At 53.9% G+C, this 14989-nt stretch overlaps 1 protein-coding gene across 11 annotated transcripts in view; it reads left to right on the forward strand.

The window, feature by feature from the left end:
* The window catches only part of SH2B3 (SH2B adaptor protein 3), a 46767-nt gene that overhangs the window by 19675 nt on the left and 12103 nt on the right, over positions 1–14989 (forward strand). For 2 of the 11 annotated variants that reach the window (XM_074007857.1, XM_074007859.1), the window contains exon 1: positions 4910–5112. The exons of 8 other annotated variants lie outside the window; for them this stretch is intronic. Coding sequence is in view for 1 of the 3 variants with exons in the window: in XM_015431556.4 (XP_015287042.1) it covers positions 10236–10361 (126 nt within the window). In the remaining 2 variants the exon portion in view is untranslated. Of the gene's footprint in view, positions 1–4909; positions 5113–10131; positions 10362–14989 lie in introns of those variants that run through there. One more of the 11 variants, XM_015431556.4, reaches the window with a different exon arrangement.

Below are 14989 nucleotides of genomic sequence, written 5' to 3' on the forward strand. Positions count from 1 at the left end.
AAACAAAAGGATAAGAAAGTTCTGACAACCAGCGCGTGGTGGCGAAGGGCTTAAGCTTTGGATCCGCACCTGCAGTCTGTGACTTAAAGGGTGCCCCGCAGGAGAGGGAGCAGATGTAATCCCAGTGCCAGCCTGGAGGAGGTCCTGCTGCCCAGGGCTGTAAGAGGCTTTGGAGGGGGAGAGCCAAGAGAAGGCAGCTGCCCAGAAGTCTGAGGCCAGGTGGGCCCAGCCCACAGGTGAGCCTCACCTGCAGTTGGGCCGCAGCTCCGCCCCCGACCTGCTGTGTGACCCCGGGCCTGTGGAGCAGGGTGACGGTACAGCACCTCCAGGGGCACTGTGAGGGCTGCTCTGGAAGAGAGCGTTCTGTGACCAGGGGTGTGCAAGGGAAAGGCCACAGCCTGCTGGGGGTGGGGGTGCGGTGGAGGAGATGTCTGTATTTTCTAAGGTCAGGAGAAGGGGAGAGAAGTCCCAGCTTTCTCTGGTCTCAGTGGCCACTGCAGGAGGGTAGCGTGGGCCCTTGGGAGGTGGGAGGGGGCTGCCTTCCCTGGGGTTGGTAATAGGCATCCTAGGGTTGGAGGGAGCAAGAGGGGTGAGACTGCAAAGGTGGTGTAGCTGGACTATGGGGGCCCTTGTGGGCCACCGTGGGGACTTTAGATTTTACACTAAGGGCAATGGGAACAATTGGAGGATTTAGGCTTAGAGGGCCTGAGACACTTGCCTGGGCCGCCTGGGGGTGGGAGTGGGTGAGAAGGACCCTCCAGGCTACCCGTGGTCTCCCAGCTCAGGCCAGCGATGGGAGAGTATGGCATGATTTCTTATGAAGACCTCCCTCCCCTGGGCACTGCTGAGCCCGAGGCAGGGCGAGGACAGGGGAGGAGTGTGTTTACGTGGGGGCCAGGTGACATGCCTTTCATCAGCTATCATCGGGATCATGGCCAACACTCTTGCAACAAGACAGGTCAGCAAGAGAAAAGCATCACAAAGTTATTGAATCAGAGTTTTATGTGACACGGAGCCTCCAGGAATGAAGACCGAAAGACCCCAGGAAATGGTCTGTCTGGTGTTTAGGTTTGATGGAGCAGGGATAGCTGCATAAAAATGGGATTGGGACAAAAGGGTGTGATCTATTGAGCTAGACAGAGGCGGGATCCCAGCAAGGCCTACCTGCTCCCAGTCCTCTTGGCCTCTGCATGGCGTTTCTTCCTCCCGGTACAGGGCAGGACCTCTCTGGAACTTACAGCCTGCCTCCCTCAGACAAGGTAGGTTGGAGAATTTCTTTGTGGATGGCTCCTACCCAGGAAGGTAGGGGAAGTTTAGAGTTGTAGTTCCAGGTTTTATTTCTGGCTTTCAGGGAGAGGGGTTCTAGATTCTATGACCTACCTTGAGGAAGAATTCTGGTACCGTTTTTCCTTTCCTTTGCTTTTTCCTTTCCTTTTTCCTTTCCTTTCCCCTTTCCTTTCCTTTCCTTTTTTTGTAAGAGAGATGGGGATTTCCTATGTTGCCCAGGCTGGCCTCGAACTCCTGGCCTCAAGTGATCCTTCTGCCTCGGCCTCCCAGTGTTGGGATTACAGGCGTGAGCCACTGCGCCCAGCCGCCTACTTTCTATAACTCGCTTCAGGGGAGAAGGGAGGGTGAGAGAGACAGGAGGGCAGAAGAAGGTCAGAGAGACTTTGCTTCTGAGGGCCCCTTCTGAGCCCTTCTAGTCTTCTTTAGTTCAAGTACTTAGCACGCCACAGCACCTTTCTTTGGGGTGTTTTCTGAGCCCCAACATTCATGGCCCTGAATATGTGCCTCTGCGTGCCGGGCGTTGCCCTAAATTCTTTGACCTTCCCATGAGCTGGAGTTCACTGACCCATTTGACAGATGAGGAAATTGAGGCACTGGGAGAAACACAGAAACTTACTTGCTTGGGTTTGTGAAGTGAAGGGGATCTGAACCCTGAGATGGGAACCTTTGATCCCAAGGGCCCTCTAACCCCAAGTCCCTGGCCACCTGCTGAACTAGTTCAAACAAGAGAGTGTATAACGCCAGCTCCAGGCTGGGCTGGACCTGAAGTGCGCATCTCACCTGGCAGTTACCAGAAAAGGAAATTGTACTGGTTGCCACATTTATAACCTAAAGTGGAGAGATTTCACAGAATCCAGACTTCTGGTTTCTCTTATGAAATCAGGGGATCAGCTGGGCGTGGTGGCTCATGCCTGTAATCCCAGAATTTTGGGAGGCCAAGGCAGATGGATCACTTGAAGTCAGGAGTTCAAGACCAGCCTGGCCAACATGGTGAAACCCAGTCTCTACTAAAAATACAAAATTGGCTGGGTGCGGTGCACATGCCTGTAATCCCAGCTACTCAGGGGGCTGAGGCAGGAGAATCGCTTGAGCCCAGGAGGCGGAGGTTGCAGTGAGCTGAGATTGCACCACTGCACTCTAGCGTGGGTGACAGAGCAAGACTTCGTCTCAGAAAAAAAAAAAAAAAAAAAATTCAGAGGATCTGGCGGTGCCAGGCCGGCATTGGAGGGGGTCCCAGCCTGGCCTGTGCTGCTGCTGGTTCAGCGGGAGAGCCTGACGGGGAGGTGACAGCAGGGACCCTGAGGGAAAGATTCCAGAAGCAGCTGCTGGACTGGAGTAGCTGGCCTTGGGCCCCAGACCTTCCTGGGGAGATGGGGCTCCCATTTCAAATGGAGCATACCCACCCTGCCAGGCCTCAGTTTCCATATATGCCCAGGCATGGGTTGGCTGAGATGATCTCGAAGTCCTGCCAGCCCTGGTGGTTCTGGAGGTTGAGCCTCAGTTTCCCTCATCTGTACAGTGGAGGACATGATGGAATTCTAGCTGTTGATAAATGCCCTTTAAGCCACCATTTATTGGGCTTTCCTTATACACCAGGCACTTTACTGACCTGGCTTCCTTTTATCTTCACAGCAGCCCTGTGAGGATAGCTGCACCATTAGGCCCATTTCACAGATGGGGAGACTAGGTCTGAGAGAGCTTAGTGGAAAAAGGTGGCTTTCCCAAGGTCTCACGGCCCCTGTGGCCGAGAGGGGCTTGGAACCTGGGCAGTTGGCTGCCCCTGTGAGCAGTGAGTCTTTAGAAGGACTTACTGTCAGTATTATTGATGGTGCTGTTAACTAGGGCCCTGCATGGGTGGGGGCACCTGTTTCGGGCTCTGGGACTAGGAAAAGCTCCTGTGGCCATTTTATCCAATGCTGCCATTTTACAGATGCAGACACTGAGGCCTGGAGGGGGCTGGCCAGTGCCCCTCACCTGGCATGGAGGACTCTGCCTGGCACATCCCATCCATGGCCTCTGATGCCCAGCTTGGAGAAGGGGTAGAAGAGGGGCTGGGGGATGCCTCAGGGGGATTTAGCCCTCAGCCCTGAGCCCCCCGCTGCATCACAGGCCTGAGTGCCCAGGAGGCAGTGGTCTGGGTGGGAGTGGCTGCGACTCAGGGGCGAATGTGCTTCAGAGCCATCCTCACTCATCCCCTTTCGAGCCAGGTGTCCCGGGTGAGTGACTTGGCCTTGCTGGGCCTCAGTTTTCTATAAAATGGGAAGTCCGTAAAATGGGAAATGTCATGGGGGGCAGGCTACGGTAATCACCGACTGGGCAGGTGAGGGGCAGCCTCGGGCCCACCCTCCTGGCAGGAGACATTTGGGGCACCCAGAAGCCCTGGAACAAGGCCACTCTGACCTTGATTTTGGGAGCACAAAGTCCCCCCAGAGATAGCACAGGAGCCCGGGTCTCCGATGAGTGACCCAGCTCTTAGGGTCCTCAGTTCCTGGGCGCGCCTGGGTCTGCAGGGGAGGCAGAGGCTCAGGTGGGCAGCTCCCTCTGGGTGGGCCGTGACCCCACCTGGGCACAGGAGGGCTGTGCCCATCCGTCCTTGCCGTGAGTCTTCCAAGCAGCACCGCCCTTACACCTTCTTTAAAGAGGAGGAAACTGAGGCCTGGGGAGGCCACAGGAGTCAAGCTCTGGGCCCAGAGCCTGGGCGGGGGATGCAAGGAGCCACCCCCATGCCTCCGGGTGTGGGAAAGAGGAAGCAGAAAGAAAGGGACGTCCGCCGGAGGCCTGGCGGTTTCCTCTCAGGGCAGGAGTGCAAGGAGGAGGAGGAGGAGGAAGAGGAGGAGGAGGGCCGGTGGCAGGAAGCAGCCGCAGGAGGGGCGCTGCCTCGGGCTCCGACAGGCGCGGGCCTGGCCTGCCCCTGCCTTTCTGAACCTTGTGACCCAGGGGAAGGAAGGCACTTTGCCCTCCCTGTGCCTCAGTTTCCTCAAGTAAAAATAGCTGAATGATGGCTCCCACCCAGGATCAACTGAGTGCTGTCTGGGAAGCACCTAGAGCTGTGCCCAACACAGCCAGTGCCCAGCAAGGCTTCGCTGCTGCGGGCATCACTGGCGTTGTCATTTTTATTTATTAATTTATTTAGAGACAGAGCACCCAGGTTAGAGCACAGTGGTGTGATCTCGGCTCACTGCAACTGTTGCCTCCAGGGTTCAAGCAATTCTCCTGCCTCAGCCTCCCGAGTAGCTGGGATTAGAGGCGCCCACCAACACACTCAGCTAATTTTTTTGTATTATTAGTAGAGATGCGGTTTCGCCATGTTGGCCAGGCTGGTCTTGAACTCCTGGCCTCAAGCTATCCATCTGCCTTGGCCTCCCAAAATGCTAGGATTACAGGCGGGAGATATTGCACCCAGCCAGTTTTTATTAATTGGTTTCCATGTGACAGGCACTGTGCCTGCCACATCCCATGGAATCCTTACCACAAACCCTGGAGGTGGGGACAGTGATGAAGCCATCTCACAGCCAAGAAAACTAGGCAGAGAGAGGTACAGAAGGTTGCCTGAGGCCCCAGAACTGGGAGGTGGCCAAGGCAGGAAATGAGAGTCCCTGGTGGATCTGCCAAGGCCAGGGGCAGACTGAGCCCGTATCCCGGCAGGCAGGGCAGACTGAGCCCTCGTCTTGGCAGTCAGGCAGAGCTCAGGTCCTGGCGGGCACACAAGCTTAAGAAGCCGATTTTTTCCCGGGCCCACCTCTCCTGGGGGACCAGGGACAGAGGCTCCTGGGGTAGGAATGGAGGTCCCATCCTCACTGTGTCGTGGGCTGCCATGTGACCGGGGTAGGTCCCAGTCCTCTCTGAGCTATGAAGCGGGTGCTTGGGGCAGTGGCCTTCTGGGAGTGGTGGGGAAGGAGGAGGGGGTTGGGCAGGGCTCCCGCGGCCCCAGCCACACACATTGCCACCCCATCTGCCCCCTTATTGGGGTTCCATGCAAAATCGTTTTTGAAAAAGTGCTTTGCCGCTTAGAAGAACCCCCCGACCGCGCTGAAACCACGGGGGTAGATGGTATCGGGCGCTTCCTTTCAGCTCAAATTCTGCGAATCCACAGCCTAGAAAGTGCCCTGAATCCAACAGGGCGGGCGGGGTGTGGGTAATTAAGTTATTATGGTCCGTCCCCACCCCGTCCTGCTCACCAGGCCTGGCTGCTCTTACTGGCTTCTTGGAAGTTGGTGTGGTGTTTTTTGTTTTGTTTGTTTGTGGGGCTGGTGTTGAGATGAGACCATTGTGGAGTCAGGGCTGTGGGCTTGGAGGTTCAGGGTCAGGGTCTAGGGGCGAAAGGTAGACGCTGGAGAAGGGCAAATGGACAGGGTCAGGTTCAGATCTTGGCTCTTGTATCCTTGCTGTGTGGCTCTGGGCCGAGAACTTGGCCTCTCTGAGCCTCTGTGGCTCATTACAGAAAATGGAATGCCAGCACTTGCCTTAGTGGGTTGTTTTGAGCCAAATGCAGGCTCAGGGAGGAGCTGGCATGATGTGTTCCTACCCTGAAGGGTGGAAAAAGGGGAAGGAGGCCACCACATCCCACAGGTAGGTCCCCAGGGTCCCTCCCCAGGATGGGCAGCAGCCTGGCTGCTCCCCACGGCAACCCCTGGCTGGCCCCACTGGTGCTGCTGGAAATCCCCCACCCAGTTCTTTGTGAATGGGAAAGGAAACTGAATGTGCTAGAAGAGGTCTCCAGTGCTGGCCCGGCGGGGGGGCTTCCTCCCCCAGTGCAGGAGGGGCCACCTCAGCTTCCTTTCTGGGGCCCCATACCCCCTTTTTCCTATCTTCCCTCTGAGTTGAGGAGAAGGCTGTGGCCCCTGCCCACTGGCCTCTGGAACCACTGGGTGACAGTGTACATCGGGGTGATTAAGGGCCACTTGGCCTCTGGACCTCCCTCGCTGCGGCTGCTGCCTGGGACCCCCCACCCCATGCCTGACTCGTACCCCGACCTCAGCTCTACACGCAGAGGCACCACTGTAGGAGGAGATAGAAACCTCTCTCTAGGGAACCACCTGGAAGGGGGTCCTGCCCTGTCTTCATCTGAGTACCCCATGTAATCTAGGAAACTGTCTCTAACTTGCCGAGGACCTCCATGTCTGAGTTCTAATGTTTTTTATTTTGCTTTTTCAATTAATAAAGCTCACGGCAGAAACTATTTAAAGAAAAAAAAAAAAAAAAACAGTACCAGAAAAACCTCCCACAATCTCACTACCCATAGAGAACCAGCATTTCCATTTGATAGATGTCATTATCGTCATTTTTGTTTTGTTTTTGAGACCGGGTCTCGCTCTGTCCCCCAGACTGGAGTGCAGTGGCGCCATCTTGGCTCACTGCATCCTCAACCTCCTGGGCTCAAGTGATCTTCCCACCTTAGCCTCCCAAGTAGCTGGGACTGTTTAATGCTGCTGTTAGCATAGACATTAGCAGGACACCATGCCCTGCTAATTTTTAAGTTTTTTTGTAGAGACAGAGTCTTACTATGTTGCCTAGGCTGGTCTTAAACTCCTAGGCTCAAGCAGTCCTTCCGCCTAGGTCTCCCAAAGTTCTGGGATTACAGGCATGAGCCACCACCACACCCAGCCTCTTCTGTCTTTAACTTTGCCTCCACCCCCAAATTACAATTCCTTCAGCAATTGCTGGGAAGGGATTACTTTTTGCACAATTCTGTCTGGAGCCCCTTGCAGGCAGGAGCTTGTGGACAAAAACTTCAGCCTTTGCAGGCCTGGCATTCCTCATACTATTTGGTCACCTGCTTTTTTCACTATGTGTCCTGAACATTTTTCTGTATTCTTTTTTTTTTTTCCCACCTCCCAGGTTCAAGCAATTCTTGTGCCTCAGCCTCCTGTGTAGCCAGGATTACAGGCGTGTGCCACCACACCTGGCTAGTTTTTGTATTTTTAGTAGAGGCGGGGTTTCACCATGTTGGCCAGGCTGGTCTCAAACTCCTGACCTCAGGTGACCTGCCTGCCTCAGCTTCCCAAAGTGCTGGGATTACAGCCACTGTGCCCAGCCCATTTCTAACTTTTTTGCTGGTATAGATGACCCTGGGATGAACACCTTATGTCAGTCTTGGTGCCCATTTCTGTGATTTTCTTCTGCTCAGTTCCTAGAAGGGGAGTGCTGGGTCAAGGTTTTTATAAGCACTTCTGATCCATTCTTGCTCTCAAAGCTTTATTGAGATATAATTTACAAACCATAAAATTCGCTTGTGTAAAGCATGTAATTCATTGGTTTTTAGTATATTTATAGAGTTGTGCAACCCTCACCATAATCTAATTTTAGAACATTTTCATCATCAAAAAAGGAAACCTTGTACCCATGAACAGTCACTCCCCGTACCTCCCTCCCCAGCCCCTGGCAACCAGTCATCTCCTTTCTGTCTCCAGGGATTTGCCTATTCTGGACATTTCACATACATGGAATCATAGACTATGCAGCCTTTTGTGTCTGGCTTCCTTCACTTAGCATCATGTTTTCGAGGTTCACTGAGGTTATAGGTTATAGCATGTACTTTGTTCCTTTTTATGGCTGAAAAATACTCCATTGTATGGACTTGCCACATTTTGCTTATTTATCACCTGATAGACATCAGGTTATCTCCACTTTCTGGCTGTTATGAATAATGCTGCTATGAACATTTGCGGACAAGTTTTTGTATGGATCTGTGTTTTCATTTCTCTTGGGAGTGGAATTGCTGGGGCATATAGTAATTCTATTGTTTAATTACATTGGGCTGGGCGGGGTGGCTCACACCGGTAATCCCAGCACTTTGGGAGGCTAAGGTAGGTGAATCACTTGATGTCAGGAGTTCGAGACCAGCCTGGCCAACATGGTGAAACCCTGTCTCTACTACAAATACAAAAATTAGCGGGGCGTGGTGGTGGATGCCTTTAATCCCAGTTACTTAGAGGCTGAGGCAGAATAATCACTTGAACCCAGGAGGCGGAGGCTGCAGCGAGCCAAGATTGTGCCATTGCGCTCCAGCCTGGGCTGGAATGAGACTCTGACTCAAAAAAAAAAAAAATATATATATATATATATGTGTGTGTGTGTGTGTGTGTGTATATATATATACATACAATAAATATGACTATATATAAAATATGACTGCCGGCCGGGCGCGGTGGCTCAAGCCTGTAATCCCAGCACTTTGGGAGGCCGAGACGGGCGGATCACGAGGTCAGGAGATCGAGACCATCCTGGCTAACACGGTGAAACCCCGTCTCTACTAAAAAATACAAAAAACTAGCCGGGCGAGGTGGCGGGCGCCTGTAGTCCCAGCTACTCGGGAGGCTGAGGCAGGAGAATGGCGTAAACCCGGGAGGCGGAGCTTGCAGTGAGCCGAGATCGCGCCACTGCACTCCAGCCTGGGTGACAGAGCCAGACTCCGTCTCAAAAAAAAAAAAAAAATATGACTGCCAACCTGTTTTCTGAAGCAGCTGCACCATTTTATATTCCCATCATCATTTCATGAGGACTCCAATTTCTCCACGTCCTTGCCAACATTTGTTGTTGTCTGTCTTCTTGATTATAGCCATCCTAGCCATCTTAAAGGGTGTGAAGTAATAGCTCAGTGTGGTGTTTTTTTGTTTGTTTTTTTATTAAATGGGGTCTTGTTCTGTCACACAGGCTGGAGTGCAGCGGCACTATCTCAGCTCACTGCAGCCTCAAACTCTTGGGCTCAAGTGATCCTCCCACCTCAGCCTCTTGAGTAGCTAGGATTATAGGCACACACCACCACACTCAGCTCATTTTTGTTTTTCACTACACTACGCTGATGTGGTTTTTTGTTTTGTTTTGCTTTTGTTTTTTGAAGAGCTGGGGTTTCACCATATTTCCCAGGCTGATCTCGAACACCTGGACTCACGCAATCCTCCCACCTCAGCCTCCCAAAATGCTGGGATTACAGGTGTGAGCTACTGGGTTTAGCCTCAGTGTGGTTTTGATTTGCATCTCCCCAATGGAAAATGGTTTTGAGCATCTTTTCATCTGCCTAATAGCCATTTCTTGTTCTTTTGATACATTATTTTCGAGTAGGCTTCCAGAAAGGTTATACCCATATATCTTCTCGTCACCAGTGGTGCCAGCACTGAGTATTATTTTAAAAACCTTTGCCACCTTCTGGATGAAAAGTGGTTATCTTATCCTAAGTATGACCATTTCTCTTTGTTAAAAGTTGAGATATTCATATACCATAAAATTCTCTTGTTTAAAGTGTACAATGCATCGGCTTTTAGTATATTTAAACAATTGTGCAGTGATCACCACTATCTAATCCAGAACGTTTCTATCACCCTAGAAAAAAAACTCGGAGCAGTCAGTCCCAAAATGCCCTGCCTGCAGCCCCTGGCAACCATTGATCTTTCTGTCCCCGTGGAGTTCGACTGTTTCTCTTCTGTTCCTTGGTCATACACATTTCTTATGATTCATCAGACTATTTACTCAGCATGTTTGTCTCCTGCACTGCCTGCTTTTTTCTTGATTTGTGAACACTACGTGGCATGGATATTAGCTCTGTCCCGTGTTGCAAACATTTCCCTGGTTTCCAATTTGACTTCTCAATTTTGTTCCTGCATTTCTTGACCTATGGGGGTTTGCAAGTTCCAGGCAGTAAAATCCAGTGATCTTTTCCTTTATGGTTTTATTCTTTTTTTTTTTTTTTTTTTTAAACCTTAAAAAGGCCTTTCCCCACCCAGGATCAGATAATTACTTAGGTTTTATTCTAGTTCTGTCTTGGTTTCCTTTTTCACTTTTAATTATTTAATCCAGCTGGCTTTTGTCATGTGTGGCTGGTGTGATTTCCTGTTGTTTTGTGATGTCAGTGAGAAGCTGTGTGTCAAGGCCTGTTAACATGGTAAGCGCTCAGTAAATAGGAGCTAAAATGATAGTAATGAGAGTCTATACCAGGTAGAGCTCAGAAGGACATGGGATTCCTGGTGCTGTGCCGTGGCTGGAGGAGGACGTGGCCTGGCTGTGCCAGCTGGCTGGGAGCCCCTCCGCCCCAGAAGCCCTTGCTCTCACCTCTTCTTCTGAATCATCGTTCTTCGAAGGCAGGCAGTCGCTACCGTCGTCTGGGGCTTTGGGGATCTTGGTGGTGACGAGTCCCCTCTCCTCTGGTGCGCTCCCCCCACCAGAGATGGGCGACAGAGGTTTTTTGTTGTTTCTTAACCACATCTTTTTCCACCCACACCCGGCACAGAGCATATGCTTGGCCGGGGCTTCCCCGAGCTGGTCCTGGCTTTGTGGCAGGGGGCTGGGCCATCAGTGCCCCATTCAAGCTTGGGGACCTGGCCCCGCTGGTGTGTGCTACAACAGACCCAGCCCTGGGGCCTCATGATACTGTCAGTGATCATCACAGATGCGGGGCCTGGCTGCGGTCCTCACTGGTGGTTTTTGTTTTTGAGAGGGCGTCTTGAAGTAGCCCAGGCTGGAGTGCAGCAGCACAATCTCGGCTCACTGCAACTTCCGCCGCCCAGGTTCAGGTGATTCCCGTGCCTCAGCCTCCTAAGTAGCTGGGACTGCACATGCGCCACCACGCCTGGCTAATTTTTGAGTTTTTAGTAGAGACAGGGTTTCACTGTGTTGGCCAGGCTGGTCTCGAACTCCTGACCTCAAGTGATCTTCCCATCTTGACCTCCCAAAGTGCTCATTACAGGCGTGAACAACCCCCACCCACTGCAGGGAGCCGGGTTCGCCCCCTCCCTGCCAAGGAAGCTGCTTGCTCTCCCTTCTGTCTGGAGGCCAGCACAGCCTGGCACTCGTAATTTGGGGCATCCATGGCCTTGTGGTGGCCAGGAGAAGGCATCACCTGAAAAAGGTGTGGCCAAGGGCAGGGGTGCTGGGCTTAGCCAGACTGGCCACAGTGGGGGCAGGAAGGATTCCTACGGGGACAGCTGGGAGCAGGATGTGGTCGTGCGAGGTATGGGCTGATGGCAGCTGGCATGCAGCTGGGGAGGTGCACTGGGACCAGGCCTGGAGTGGGGTCTGGTGGCTCTGCTGTGTATGGAGCTGAGTGCTGCCCAGAGATGCCATCCTGTCCTCAGAAGTGGCTCAGGCCTGCTGGGGACAGGGCGGGTGGATGGAAGCCGCTGCATGCCCTGTGCCGTGTGCTGGCCCGCTGGCTGTCACTGTAGCGCAGCTCCCGGTGCCTGACAGTTATTTGTCCTTATTTGGCACTTGAAAGCCCAGCGGTTTGGCCAGAATGGTGCCCTGTGCGGAGGGTACAGCTTGAGTGAAGGTGTGGAGGGAAAAGGCCCTGGGAGTGTGGCTCCCCTCCTTCCATCCTGCCTCCTGCAAGGCCCATCCCAGGACATTCCTCCCAAGTGGGCTGGATGGGGCCCGGACTTCCTGTCCATGTACTGGGATGAGCCATGGGAAAGGGGCCCACTGCGGGGCGGGGAGTGTAGGGCTTTCCAGGCATCATCCCTCATAAGCCACTGCTCCCAGGCCTTGTGCATAGCCCCACCATGGCAGACCCAAGAGCGGAAGTGTCCCGCCATCCTCACAGCAGGCTGCAGGGGCCATGTGTAACTGGCCCCTCCACCCTTGACCACCTGGTGGAGTCGGCACCCACATCTGAGGAGGGGACCATGTCGCTGCTGGGGACTCTGGGCTGGTCTGGAAGCAGGTGTGGTGCGGGCTGTCTTTCCCTGCATGAAGGTCTTCCTCTGGGTGTCTGTCGCTGTAGGGAGGCCACTCTAGCTTCTGAAAGGGGCTCTGTGTCCTTGCCATCATGATTCTGTGTTGGGGTTGGGGGGGGGGTGGTCGCTGTCTCTCTGAGAGGGGTCTTTGTGTCTGTGTCCCTATGATTCTATGCAGAAAGACCGTGATGGGAACTGAGAGGGAATTCACTCTGGGTGGGGTTTTAGACAGGTCAAGTCCTGTCTGTCCCAGCATCCCTGGCTAATCACTCCCCCCGTCCCCCTCCCGACACACACACACACACACACACACACACACACACACACACACACACACCTGGCTAATCACTCCCCCCGTCCCCCTCCCGACACACACACACACACACACACACACACACATCCCTGGCTAATCACTCCCCCCGTCCCCCTCCCGACACACACACACACACACACACACACACACACACACACACACACACGAAAAGCAGGCTGGTGTGTGTCCTGTTGCCCACACCACACTCACTCAGTGTGAGCTGGGGTGCCACCTGCCTGGAGGGGGGATCTGACTCTCAACAGGGCTTCTGTATTTGGGGGTGTCACACTCACTGTGTCTGTGTCTGCCTCCACCATCTGACTGGGAGAATTCCTCTCAGGGTTGGGTTGGGCCCAGAGGAGATGCTTGGAGGATTTGCTGAGTGATGGATGGATGAGCACTTGGGTGGGGGCCTGGGACCCCCAAAGCCCTCAGATGTCTGGGAAGCAGGGGAGGTTTCTGTTTCTGGTACCAGGGGCTCTTGCCAGGAAAGGGGGAAAGCTGACTTGACCCATGTGGCTTTTCTGGAAGCTTCTCCCTTCTCTTTCCTCCTCCCCTGTGGGGAGAGGGGGCCTGAGGCAGCAGGGTGCAGACCAAGGGGGATCTGGCCCATAATGAACAGGGAGGTGGGGGTCTACAAGCCGCTGCCCTGTGGACTGGGCCCACTGGATGTTGACGGCAGCAAGCAGGCTCCACTTGCACACATCCAAGGACTGGGTTCCATTATCATCTCCATTTTACAGGTGAGGAAACTGAAACCCAGCGGGCCAAAGTGATTTGATTGGGGTCCAGCATTTGAAGGGTCTATGAAGGAGGAGCCGGGCTTGGGGTCCTGCTGGGGGCATAGCAGAGAAGTGCTCTGTGGCCTATAGTTCTCACACTGATTCAGTCGCTGGAACTGGCTCACTGCCTTCAGTTTGCCCCCCAAGGAGCTGGGGAAAAGGGGGCTGAGATCACCCGTCACACCCCATACCTCCCTCTGCTTCCCAGGCACTTGAGAGCTTGGGGGTGCCAGGTACCTACTCAAGTGCTCATCCATCCACCCACCTGGCAAACCCTCCAAGTACCTCCTCTGGGCCTGCCCCAGGGCTGGGCCTCAGCTGGGAGCAAGGTTTGGTGCCCACTCCAACCCTGAGACGGACTCTCGCAGTCAGATGGTGGAGGCAGCTGCGTCATCAGGAAACCGTGGCCGGTCCGATAAGCTCAGTGCTGAGGGAGAGGCACAGGAATTGCACTAACCATGACTTAGTGGCCAGGGAAGGCTCCCTGGAGGAGGGGAGGTTTTCTCTGCTGGGACATGCAGTTTGGGTCAGACAGAGCATCACAAATGCAGGGGCTGGGCGGCGGGAGAAGGTGTGGGTGGGAAGGCGGCTGGAGGGAGACCAGGTGTTGGGGGTGTTGGGGCTGGAGGTGGGCAGATGAGGGTTGGAGCCCTGGCTCCACTTGGCTCTTCCCTGTGGCTGGGGTACTGCGTGATTTTGCCTCCCAGAGTCTGCAGTATGGGGGCTCCTGATGGTGCCCTTGCAGGGAGGTCAGGGGGCTGACACACCTGCACCTGCCTTTCAGCCTGCCTTCTTCCCCGGCCAGCTGGAGGGGTCCTGGGAGGCCCACCCCAGCCCTGATAGCACTGGCTTGTAGCATCCCTATCACTCATGGTCTTCACTGGCTGGAGTGGGGGATGGCAGTAGGGGCCATCATCCCCTATGCCCCCCATTACCCAGCACAAAGGATGCTTGGCCAGCAAAAGGCCTATGATTAATGTTGAGCACCCACCACCTAGCAGGCACTGGCTTGTGGCCAAGGACACCATGTGAGCAAAGCCAAGTCACGGTAGAGACCTGCATCAAGGAATGTGCAAGACTAGCTCATAGGACAACAGACAGGCAAGGAAGTTAAGGGGCTTCTGTGACTGGGGATTTAGATACTGTGGTCAGTGAGGGCCTCCCTGAGGAGATGACACTTTGAGCAACAGTCATATTTGTGAAGCTGTTGGGGGAGTTGCCTCTCTGAGGGCACAGCAGATGCACAGGCCCTGAGCACCCTTGGTACACTGAAGAAGAGTGGAGGCCAGTGTGGCTGGATCAGAGCGAGGGAGGGAGGCCCAAGAGGCTGAGGAGGTAACGGGGGTCTCTCAGATGGGGACCACAGGGGAGTTTGTTTTTTTCTTTTTTGAGACAGTCTTGCTCTGTTGCCCAGGCTGCAGTGCAGTGCAGTGGTGCGATCTTGGCTCACTGCAACCTCTGCCTCCCGGGTTCAAGTGATTCTCCTGCCTCAGCCTCCCAAGTAGCTGGGACTACAGGCACCTGCCACCATGCCCGACTAATTTTTGTATATATATTTTTTTCTTCGAGATGGAGTTTCGCATTTGTTGCCCAGGCTGGAGGGCAATGGCATGATCTCGGCTCACCGCAACCTCTGCCTCCTGGGTTCAAGCGATTCTCCTGCCTCAGCCTCCCAAGCAGCTGGGATTACAGGCATGTGCCACCACACCTGACTAATTTTGTATTTTTAGTAGACACAGAGTTTCTCCATGTTGGTCAGGCTGGTGTATAACTCCTGACCTCAGGTGATCGGCCTGCCTCGGCCTTCCAAAGTACTGGGATTACAGGCGTGAGCCACAGCACCTGGCCTAATTTTTGTATTTTTAATAGAGACAGCATTTCACCATATTGGCCAGGCTGGTCTTGAACTCCTGACCTTGTGATCTGCCCGCCTTGGCCTCCCA

This window comes from Macaca fascicularis, chromosome 11 (assembly GCF_037993035.2).
Source record: "Macaca fascicularis isolate 582-1 chromosome 11, T2T-MFA8v1.1".
NCBI classification, from domain to species: domain Eukaryota; kingdom Metazoa; phylum Chordata; class Mammalia; order Primates; family Cercopithecidae; genus Macaca; species Macaca fascicularis.